This window comes from Pelobates fuscus, chromosome 5, assembly GCF_036172605.1.
Source record: "Pelobates fuscus isolate aPelFus1 chromosome 5, aPelFus1.pri, whole genome shotgun sequence".
Classification (NCBI taxonomy): Eukaryota; Metazoa; Chordata; class Amphibia; order Anura; family Pelobatidae; genus Pelobates; species Pelobates fuscus.
In genome coordinates this window covers 244473835-244486217 of record NC_086321.1, presented here as the reverse complement: position 1 = coordinate 244486217, position 12383 = coordinate 244473835, and the positions used below count along the sequence as shown (strand labels likewise).

Sequence of the window (12383 nt, the reverse complement as noted above, 5' to 3'; positions counted from 1 at the left end):
CGGAAGACGTCGACGAGGACTACCAGTACACCCCAGACCCAAAACCGGTGACAAAACCCGGCAAGCCCAAGAATAACCCTGATGCCGACCTGGTTACCACCGGGGTGCTCAAAACCCTCCTAGCGGATCTGCAGACTAACATCCTTGCGGATGTAACTGCACTACGAGGAGAGCTGCAGGGCCTGACAGGCCGTATTGCGGTACTGGAGGGCTCCTCTCAAACATACCAGCAGACTATCATCACGATGCAGAAAGAAATTCGAGACTTGAACCACAAGAACAGAACGCTCGAACGGCGACTGGATGTACAGGAAGACATGAGGAGAAGGTGCAACATAAAAGTCAGAGGGATACCGGAGGGGCTCCCAGAGACTGAACTGTCACATACGATCAAGAGCCTGCTGGCTACCGCACTACCCCCAGGCCAATCTAAACCTATTGCACCCGTGGATCTATTCAGGATCCCGAAATCCGCTGGGGCACCGGACAAAGCCGCAAGAGACACTATCCTCAAGTTCAAAAATGGGTCGGACAAAGCTGCAGTTCTCACCGCTCTCCGAGGTAAAACCCCCATGCAAATTGAAAACACTCAGATAACCTTCTACAACGACCTGTCCGCTGGTACTTTGGCCTGGCGCAGAACGCTCCGACCTTTCACCGCCACACTTCAGCGACACCATATCCAATACCGGTGGCGGTCCTCCCATACACTCCTTGTGATGCAGGGCACATCGACTTACCAGATCCGCGACCCGCAGGAGGCAGCGACCCTTTTACTGACCCTGGGCCTGCCGCAGGCCTCACCCACACAAGCAGACCCCCAAGCTCCCTCCACGCCGGCGTACCCCTGGGATCCGGAGAGGAGCGCTCCATTTATACCAAGGAACGCAACCCCGATCACCTACGCATCGGTCACAACCTAGGCTGGGCCTCCGCTCCGACCCCAACCACCTCACAACCAACCCGCACCTAATCACAGCTCTACACCCGCTGGGGATCTTGCCTCCCCTGAGAACCTGACAACCTCTACTCATCGGACCGAGATGACATCTCCCCTAAGCGACTAGGCGACTTACGTACACTCACCTTATGGACACACGACAGCAACTACCATTACCCCAAGCCACTCGAAGCGGACTCCGAACTGACTTACCCCACTCACAAGGAAGATCTATTCAGCCTGGAAGCCGAAGTCAGCGCCAAATTTGAACGACAGCATGACCTAGACCTCACTGGAGGCTCTAACGCTAAGACGGGGTAAGGACTGTCCACGCACCACAACCTTATATTTCCAGGCGAGACTCTCCCGGGAATACGGACATGCCTAGCCGGAGCATTGGACGTCTGTGCCACTCGCCTCCGGGCACCATACCTACTGACTCACCCAAGAACTTGAGCCGCCTGACAACCGGCTAAAAGGCGCCCAGATACCTGTGATGCACTCTAATTGTTAAGTTTAATATGATTTGGTTTTGATTAAGTTTCAATTTTATTTTGTTACTAGTTCACACAGTGGTCACGATAGATATACGAGCAGAGCAAGACACCAAGAAAAGCAGCAGCCAACCAGAACACAGCACGCACACGGGGGGTGAACATACAAGTTCACTCTTGGAGGCACCACATGGGAAACACCAGTCCGCTTCATACGAATAGCTGAATACCATACCCAGTCGCACCACACCGCTAGCTGCCCGACCTCACACATCACATAACACCGGCAGATATCACGCTGACCCCGCGACATAGATTACTACCTACACCGCCTAACACAATTTAGAGGTACTTAGCTTGATGCATTGGCCTAGCACATTCCGCGTTCTTTGACTCATGTTCCCTTACATTGTTAGCTTGCTATTTACCCATGTATCACCTGATATCTGTCTATCCTAACTTAGCGAGTTTAAATCGATGCCTTAACTAACATCTCAACCACTAAAGCGATTACAGCAACTAGCCAACTGGAGTGTACCTACGTGTTTAGATTTATCTACCTTTCATGACCAGTCTAGCAACAACAAGCGAAGATGGGTTTTTCATTAGTTTTACTTTTGTTTACTTCATTTAACTCCTGATGATTCCATTGCTTAGTGTAAAATACCTTTATAACTGTTACTTCATGCATGCTATTACTCTACTGCAAAGCTTGTTTAATATAAAACATAAAATGAGGCTGTTATTCGTAGGAGATGTACTATTGTGTTAGAGCGATCCCATCCTGTACAAACACTGTATATCCCCTACTCTTTATTCTGTACCCTATTTAACTCCTGCCTCAATAAAAGAAAGATTGACTAAAAAAAATAAGAAATAAGATCAAATATGTGTCAGTATGGTAAAACAAGAGAAAAAAAATAAAAAGTAGCATTACATGACTCCTACTGCTACTTTTTATTTTATTTGAGTCGCCCCGTAGTGCCAGAAAAGGGTCCCCTCCAGCCCTATGCCTGCATGAGGGCCAGCATCTTAGGACCACAGACTCTGTTACATTCTCATTTAAGTCTCCAAGCACCTCAAGCCCACCATGTTCAGCTTTATTTAAAAAACATGTATTTAGTACCTTTCCACTCTGTCTTCTAAGTTTACCACTTCCACCATCTACACCACTCTGAACTTAAGCAGTATTCCAACTCATGTGTACACTATTTACCATTTTATGTCCTTCCCCCCCCCCCCCCCCCCCCAACCATCCTCTCACCTTCAATTTATCCTCTCCCACAGCATGGCAGAACCTGTTCCATCTAGGGGCAATCCATTACGATAAAAGTTAAAAATCAGTCCAGTGCTCTAGGAACCCCAAACCTTCCTTCCTATATCAATACTTCAGCCACCTCCCAAATTTCCCACTGCCTTTGCACTGTAATTGAGGCATATGTCATGATGTCACTGATACTGCAACAATGTTTGATAATATGGTGACACAGATAGTGTCACTTAATCGAATAGTAACATAGAACATAGAAGATATGATAATGCTGTCCAGAGATGTGCCAGAACACAAAAAAACTGGTTGTGCCAGAACACAAAAAAATTTCAAGTAGCATAGTAGCATAGTTCAAAATGTTAAATATGTATGAGGAAAAGATAACAGAACATTTAACAAAAAATATTACTGCTAAATTCTACAAATATTGCTGATAAAACAGCCAAGTTAAAAAAAAACTCCAAATAACCCACATGAAATAACCAAACTACCTACATAATTCCTACTCTGGTCACACCTACTCCATCAGCATTGGTTAACTTTCCCATTCCTTGTGGCACATGCTGCTATCCCTGAAATGATGCTGTTTCCTGCACTTTGGGGGGGCACTATTAACCACTCCTCTGTCAGACTGCCTTCTTGGAGAATATAGGTCTCGCCTTCAGATCCTCAACCTCTACTTTTCTGGGTTCTATTGTGAGTTTACCAATAGCAATTTCACTTTTATGGACTTTCAGGGAGACTACGTGGAAGACTTCATCTTTGAGAAGAGATAGGATTTTGATTGGGACATTTGAGGTTTTCTAAGAGGATTTCAATCTTCTGCTTACATTCTCCAGCAGGAGCTGCTACACATTTGTTAAGAGTCATGAATGCTACAAAGACACCCAGATGTTTGCTTTGATGAGGTCCGTTTGGGCAATATGTTTGGCCCACTTTGCTTTCTGTTACACCAAATTGTGTCATCCATTGTAACTAAAGCCTTTGGCCTTCTTGGGTTCCTAATATGATAAAAAAAAAAAGAGAGCCATCATTAATAAAGACAAATGTATGAAAGTCAGTGACTGCTGTGGATAGTATTTTACTCAGAAATGGCTGTTTCTGCTGAATAGTTAATCCTTTAAGAGCTAAAGAACAAGCACTCAGATATGCTCCTAGGGATGATTTGTTCCTGTGGTGTGACCAGCTTGTGACAGCTGTAAATGATAGAGGTTTTCCCTTAGGGATTCCAGGATACTTGATGGATGTTTTGAGACTTTTGCCAGAATCTCAGCTCTGCAGATCCTTCTGCCAAGTACTCTAACTTACACTAGTTTGCTTCCCATTTGAGGCTTGTAACGTTCCCCCTTTCTGGTAGCACCTTGTTTAGCCCAGGTTTGAATGTCATTATAGCTAAGTGTCTAGCAATAAAACATTGTTTTCTGCCTCTGGATTAACAAATCTATGAAAAAGTTTATCCCTAGAGTAACTCACGCAGTGGCTGTCACAAATCCAGCCCTTCTTCCAGACTCCACTGTGCCAGGAAAGTTTGGAAGCCAGAGCAGACTCATAATTCAAGTCCTTTCAGACCAAAGAGCCTGCAAGAACTACTGCCATTGAGGTTGGAAAAAGCACAGCTGCAGTTCTTCTGAGTTTTGCTCCACATCCCATGGTTCTTGAGAATTGTGGCCTATTCATTTGTTCCTACTGACCATGAGCTCACTTTCATGTCTAGATTTTGGTATGACTTTGACCCAGACACCACTGGATAGAATGGCAGACATGGAAAAGTGAGTGCTCTGATCCATTCTAGGCACTTATTTCAGTCTATTTCCCAAAGTAAGAAACTTCAGAATGAAATATGAAGTCCAACCATTTGTGCATGTTCATTATACCAATACCTCACCCCTTAACAGGCAACAACACGTGTGCCCCTCCCCTGTAGTTAAACTAACAGCAGTCATGGCATAGCTGCAATTAGCATATTGAGCTGTCCCACTCAACAGACCTGAGCTGCATGAGGGCTGAACTACCAAAAGCCACTGCTGAACAGATAGGAGGGGGGAGGGGAGAGAAGAGAAGCACAGCAGCTTGGTGGAATCCTTCTATGCTCGGGGAAGAAAATGCCTGCTGCCAACAACTGGGGGTATCAGAATTGAGAAATGTAAAGACATCTTTACTGTTTGTTTTGCTTTATTTTAAAAGTTGTGCTTTTGTAAAGTAAGTATTTTTATTTTTTTTTAAATCCAGACCAACTATTTGTGGAAATCCCTTGACATAGTACTTATGGGAGTGGGTGCATGACAACTTCTGAAACTGCAAGGAGATGAATGTTTGACTCATAATATATGGGGCTTACCAACCTTTATCTAGCAGTTGCAAGTGTTGCATAGAACATTCACAGATTAAGTGGAACCGTGCCAACCCTCCTCAACCAACATGTACCAATTTAAATGTTACATAAACATGCTGTCAAGTGATAGTGTTTATTGAGTGTATTCACCATTTGTACTCCTCTTAATTTGTACAAGAAAAAAAAAATATATATAGGTTATGAAAATAATCTGTTTGATGGTATTCTACAATGAGACACCTGCCATCTCCTACACTAGCAAAATGGTTTACATACAGTAAATACAAATAGAACAATTTATAGAGAATGCAATTCAATAAGTGATAACATTTTTTACCATTATAACCATTCAGGATAATGCAAAGTTAAGTTAACATTCCTGGTACAAACATCCAACCAAAAAAAAAAAGCAATCAAACTCTTTATTTACAAATGGGTTGTAAAGTGCTGAATGCTTTTGTGCCCTGATAGGTGTAGTAATGTGTAACAACCCCCATCTCACATAAGGAAACTAAATAAAAAAAAAAAAAAAAAATACTTTGAACGGTTGAAGTTTTTTTTGAGTGGATGCAGGGGAAGAAAACACCAATCATGTTAGAAGGAGCAAAATAATTTCCCCACTGCAGGTAGGACCACTCACTTAACGACGCGAGTTGCAAGACACAGTAGAAGCTTGCTCAAAGGAGAAGTGGGGGGGGGAGAAAGGGGGCAGGAAGAAGAGTTACTGACAGACATTTGAACAAAACGGCACCATGAAAACACTGTCAAAGAAAATAAAGTTTCACAAATAAAATTACAATAGTGCTTACATACATATTCAGCAAATAGAACAAAAGAATAGAAAACAGTAGTGCAATAGTTATATAAATACATATACAATTCATTGCAAGTATCATTATGTTCTTTGTGGGTCACAAAGCATAGGCATTAAATTTATCTTCGTCCCTTAGTATCTTCTTTCACCTTCCACAGCATCAGCTCCATACAGGCTGTAGCATCTTCACTAGAATCATGGCCACCAACTAAGAAGAAAGAAACACATCAATAAAAAGGAGGATGGGAGGGCAAGAAAGTATTATTCAAAACAGTTCTGGAACTAGCATTCCAAAGTGAACCCTGATAAGTCGTGTACTTTCATCTTCACTACTAATTATGGCACATATGAATAGGCAAACTAATGCCTTTTTCTTAAAGTTTAGCTTGGTAATTTGGGTTGCTTGCAATAATGCTTTGTATTCTGAACCCTACACTATTCCTGGTCCTCAACACCAAGTCTTCCTTGGTGCGGCTGTCAACTCCTCCCCACGTAAGGTCATGATCATAGAGGAACACTGAGGACAACAGACACATGTGCCGTGCACACCAGGATCCGTAAATTATTCTGTCAGAATAACTTAATGGAATGATTCTTTATGACAAGCCGTGATATGATTGAATGTGCACGAGTCATCATGGTATGCTAAAGTCAATACACTCCTTTATCGCACATATATTTGGGGATGATTACAAATCTTGATCAAATGTGTATACACATTTTAAGACAAACATGTTACATAAAAGTGTTTTGAGCATATTACTACCAAACACTGCTTAAAAGGTTATTCCAAGCACCACACTTACTGATTTGAAGTGGTCATGATGCCTGTGGTCTAATGTCCACCTCAAGCCATGTCACTGGGGTTTTCTTACCCGGCCCAGAACAAACATGGATGGCAAATGTGAATTCTGTGCACATTGGCATCTTCCGCCAGCATGAGGAGTTTAATGGAGGGAGAAAGAGTCCAGCACCTCAAGGGTTCCTCTAACCAGTAACATTGTTTTATGCAAACACTTTTTTGGTTGGAGTAACCCTTTAAGTAAATATTTATTAAGGATAATTGTAAAGTGAAAGTTCCTCAAATGGCAAAGGATTTTGGAGATAAACACCAGAGCACATATTAATGTATTTTCTTTCAAAGTTGATAGAGTGGTGAAAAATAGAGGAGACAGATGTTAAACGCTTTGGGGATTGCAGACATTGTCTGTTTTACTGTAAGGAAGGTCAGAACAAGCTGTGGGGTAGTTTTTGACCAAACACCAAGTTGTGCCTCTAGTATCATCTAGTAACACAACTTATGCAACAGTTCATACTTTACTACTACATCAGTATAAAACAATATCTATTGATTAATGAATCTATGTAATCTTGCCTTTATAGACATGTGACTAAAGAAAATTTAATCGAACAGCTCTGTCAAGGGCCATTATTGTTCCAAACAAATTTCCATCTCACCAGCCCACATTTAATTAATTAGTAATTCCAATCACTCAGAGCTTCTTTCTAGGTGCCCTTCCTTCTGCATAAGTCTGATCTCTCGCATGCCCACTGCTCCTACATAATATATTGCAAGACACTTGCAATGTGACGCTGATGGACATTGAATTATAATAGGAAAATGTGTCTAGACAAAGGAAGTGGAACTTGACTTAACCTCTGCCCTTTGTCAAGTTTTCTCAGGCTGAAAAATAAGTGAATCGAGCTATGTTAAAGTCTTCATAGAGGTGCATCTCTGCTCTCTCAAATCTTGTTTTTTTTTCCAAGCTTTGCATGGAAAAAATGGAGATCTATGCAATTATGCAACATTTTGAGGATACGTAGAGTGACCCTTTAAATGCATACAGATTGCAAAATTAAAATCGTAATTCAGAAAGACATTACAATTACACATTTTGATAGTAAGACCGCACATTCTGAAGTTAGGAGAACATTTTCTTTTATGAAGAGGAAGGTATTAAAAAAAACAAAAAAATAAAGTACTGTTGTATATAGGTATATATAGTTGCTCAACCTAGGAAAAAAACAAAACATTTCTTGCATACATACAATATTTATTGTATAACAAGTTTTAGCTGTTATCAAATGATCTGGCAGCTTTTCAGCATTTAAACTGACATTCTGTATATATTAAACTTGGGGCTTCCTCAATGCTGGAAGATGGCATAGTTAACATAATAAAGGGTGAAATATTCATCCATCAAGTTCCCCTTTTAATCCAAGTTGGTGATTTTAAATTTGTGTACCCTTTCTAAAAGAATCAACAAATTATTCTTGGCATTCAGATTACGATTTAATTCCACATTCTAATAATGTAAACCTTAAGCATTCTAGACCTGCACATTGCATTTTCCCATAATTTCAAAATTTGACAAAACCTCTATGTAGAAAATTCCTTTTCTGGTCTTCTGTGACTATACCACTACAGTAGAAGCATGCCCCATTAAAATCTTGTCCTTTTGTACAGTCCTGTTAATAGGAAAGTGTACTACCTACCTATATATATATATATATATATATATATATATATATATATATATATATATATATATTTGTATAAAGTTAGCATATGTTAGCCACACATGCTGCAATAGACCATAATAGACCAATAGACCATAATAATGCAATAGAACTGAAAGTGGAGGTGTTCTCTCCTCCCCCTCTCTTCCCTCATTTACCATGTAACCTTCATGGTAAGCAGACAATATGATCTTTATCATTAATGTTTTTGTGTGTTTTCCACCCCTCCCCCTCCCTTTATCTGGGGAGACAGACACACTATATACCAAAGAGAATATGCTTATAATTTACTTTGTATGTTTACATTGGCAAAAAGGGGGGGGGTTGGAATATCGTGGCCAGAATAAGTGCAGATCAAGTATCTGCAGCTACTGCAAGCCTCCTTTCCATCTTCTGTTGTTGTCCAATCACAGACTTCTCAATGAAGCAATTCACAAAAAAAAAAAATCTTTGCAAGGTAGGTGTTCTGGGCAATTGCCATATATCTAGTTCAGCTACATGGAGCAAAACTACCAGAAATAACAGGACGGCTGCCTGGGTGACAGCCTGGGAAGCGTAACAATGTTCCTTTAACAGCAAGTCTTGCCTCCTTGGTAGATTCTAACAAGATTTAGCACCCAGGCCCTTAAACACCAAACCAACTAGTTTGTCATGATTAACAGTCTTAAAATGTAAGACCTTTCTAATATTCCACACCTTGAACTTTACCAGTAATTTTTTTAATCCATGATGGTTCTTTTTGGTCACATCTGAAATGCCTTATCAAACGATGTACTGCCAGTCTAGCACATTAAAACACACAAACCACCAATGCATTTTGAAAGATCATCAGACTGGCTCACCAGTCAGAGGGTTTTAGTCAATGGAGTATATTCGAAGCATGTCTTGTCACCAATGGGGTACCTCAGATCTGTAATTGGACCCATTCTCTTTAATATTTTTATTAGTGATATTGCAGAAGGTCTTGATGGTAAGGTATGTCTTTTTGCTGATGATACTAAGTATCCAGGAGGGATAAGCAAAATGGCAAATGATTTAGTTAAACTAGAAAAATGATCAGAGTTGTGGCAGCTGGCATTTAATGTGGATAAGTGCAAGATAATGCATCTTGGACATAAAAACCCAAGGGCAGAGTACATAATATTTGATAGAGTCCTAACCTCAACATCTGAAGAAAGATTTAGGGGTAATAAATTCAGATGACTTAAAGGTAGGCAGACTGTAATAGAGCAGCAGGAAATACTAGCCGAATGCTTGGTTGTATAGGGAGAGGTATTAGCAGTAGAAACAGGGAAGTGCTCATGCCACTGTACAGAACATTGGTGATGCCTCCCTTGGAGTATTGTATGCAGAACTGGAGACCGTATCTCCAGAAGGATATTGATACTTTGTAGAGAGTTAGGAGAAGTCTACTAAACTGGTTCATGAATTGTAGGATAAAACTTACTAGGAAAGGTTAAAGGAACCTAACATGTATAGCTTGGAGGAAAGATGAGACGGGGGATATGATAGAAACATTGAAATACATAAAGGGAATCACAGTAAAGGAGGAGACTACATTTAGAATTCGAAAACCACACCAAGAGGACATGGTCTTAAATTATAGGGGCAGAGGTTTTAAAAATAATGTCAGGAAGGATTACTTTACTGAGAGGGTAGTGGATGCATGCAATAGCCTTCCAGCTAAGGTGGTAGAGGTTAACACAGTAAAGGAGTTGAAGCATGCGTGGGACAGGAATAAGGCTATCCTAGCTATAAGATAAGGGCAGGGACCTAATGAAAGCATTTAGAAAATTGGTCAGACTAGATGGCCCAAATAGTTCTCATCTGCTGTCACATTCTAGGTTTTCCTCTTCCATCTAGATGTGTACTGGCCTTGACATAGTGAGAATAATTCCACTTTCTACTTCTTTGCCTGGCAGATGTAGGTTTTTCTCTTTAAACCTACTTGCCTTATTGTGCAGCAATGTGCAAATAAGGAAGACCAGTATATTCTCTGTTGTGCAAACAGCACTGAAACTTATTTGGTACAAATGTATTTCTGCTGAGACAAAATTAGTTTAATAATTTAAGCAGTGAGGCTACAAGCATTGGGCAGTCTTTGCAGCTCATTTTACAAGCACACACATTTTCATATGTTCATTAACCATGTAGAACGTTTATGATATGCATACTAAGAATAGAGGAGGCAGAGTGTACATTGGTATTCACCCATTTTTTGATCCCAATGCAGAGGGTCAAATCTTTAATTACGCAAGCTTTCTCCAGTCTGACTTGACGATAAAGGGTTAAAGGATGTTGGTGAAAATATGTCCACATTTGACTTGCGGGCTATTTTTCTTTTCCTCTGCTCTGTGTGTTCTCCCTGATAGACATGAAACCAATTTGAGTTTGACCAACAATGAGTGTGATCCAACTAAAGATTTCCTAGCTTAAAACCTAGCCTCCTAAGTAGAGTCTCCAATAGAACAGTTCTGTGAAGTGACAGTTTTTCCCACAAGGTAAAATTAATATTCATTTACGGTGTTGAGTTCTGGATCTCTTGTGGGACCTGATTTTTGGCAAAATGTATCAATGGGTAGAAATTCACATCCTGCCATTTACAATCAGCTGATGGAAATTTACCCACTCAATGTGTATTAGATGCCTCTCCATGAAAAACATTAGATTGGAAAAAAACACAAAGTAGTGACACCTGCAGGAGGTGGTGTGGAGGGGAAAATGCTTTATTTGTATTTATAAACAGTTGAGAAACGCAACGGATATACTTTGTCTAACAGTGAAACAGACCAATGGAAATTCCATATTCCCATTGTATTCAAGCTCCCAAAGTGGCCCTAATCACAATACAGGGAAGTATTAAAGGATTCAGTTCACCATTGAAACTATAGCTGGTCAGATTAAGAGGTGATAATGGAAGCAGTGGAAAGCACATAGGGGAGGAGATGCAGTGGTGTCTGAATTTACATACCAAATGAACTGCTGCAATTTAACACCATCACAATGTTAGGTCATTGCATCCTACGTATGATGAGGTATAACAGCACTAGGACCTACTGACGTGTTTTGGAGTGAGCAGGGTTACATCCCTGCTCACATTAGTGAGTCACAGGTATCAATAGCCAACCGGCTTTCCTGACGAGTGCCTTTTTCAGTTGCCCCCAGGCTTGCTGATGAGCTGTATGCAACCTTCAACGTGAGCACTGCCTATAGCTCTTTAAATCCATTACCACCACCACCTCAGACCCTGACAGGGTCATCCAGTATGTCACCATGCCAACTGTGGCCTGTATTGGGCTTTGCCAGCTAACCAGTACTGATCAGTGAAATTTGCATACCCGATTTTCAGAATTACCGGAATATACATATAATGCTGAAAACAGCCAGTACATGACAAACAGCTCTGCTTTGATTTGGTCATATCGGTACTGATTACATCAGATTGTGTCCCGAGGGTTTCCTTAGAATTAAGGTTATGGATTGGGTTAGTTCTATGTTAGGGTAAGGTATAAATTTGCTGGGTTAGTGTTGATGCGGTTTTAGAGTATGGCAGGGGTTCCCAAAAGGTAGATCCCCAGATGTTTTAAAACTACTACTCCCATGATGCTTTGCATGTTTTGAAAATGAAATGGAAGCTGAAGTTTTAAAACATCTGGGGCTCTACCTTTTGGGCACCCCTGGTGTAGGGTGAAGCTTAGGGCAGGAATACAATTAAAATTAGTGTAAACATAGAGTTAGTATAGTGCTGGGGGGGGGGGGGGGGGGGGTGTTGGTACAGGGTTACCATTAACTAGCAAAAAAAATTATATGCTAAAAAAGAGGCATTTAACAATCAGATATGTGAATCTATGTTTAGCTCTTTATACGTGTACAAATTATGGTGTCATTCCCCTCCTTTATTTATGGTGGAACGGAGACCGTTGCCTCTGTCCTTAAGGTGTTAATGACCAGCCTTTAAAACCGACTGCATTATTAATCTAACTTCCACGTTCGGCTCAAACCCAATACATGTA

The 12383-nt window shown here is 40.8% G+C and overlaps 1 protein-coding gene across 1 annotated transcript in view; it reads right to left on the bottom strand.

Annotated features, from left to right (window-relative positions):
- Positions 1-5865: 5865 nt before the first annotated feature.
- The window catches only part of LOC134610497 (RNA exonuclease 1 homolog), a 42614-nt gene continuing 36096 nt past the window's right edge, over positions 5866-12383 (bottom strand). Inside the window, exon 16 of the mRNA XM_063453463.1 lies at positions 5866-6058. Within this exon, the coding sequence (XP_063309533.1) occupies positions 5970-6058 (89 nt within the window). The 3' untranslated portion in view covers positions 5866-5969. The remainder of the gene's footprint in view (positions 6059-12383) is intronic.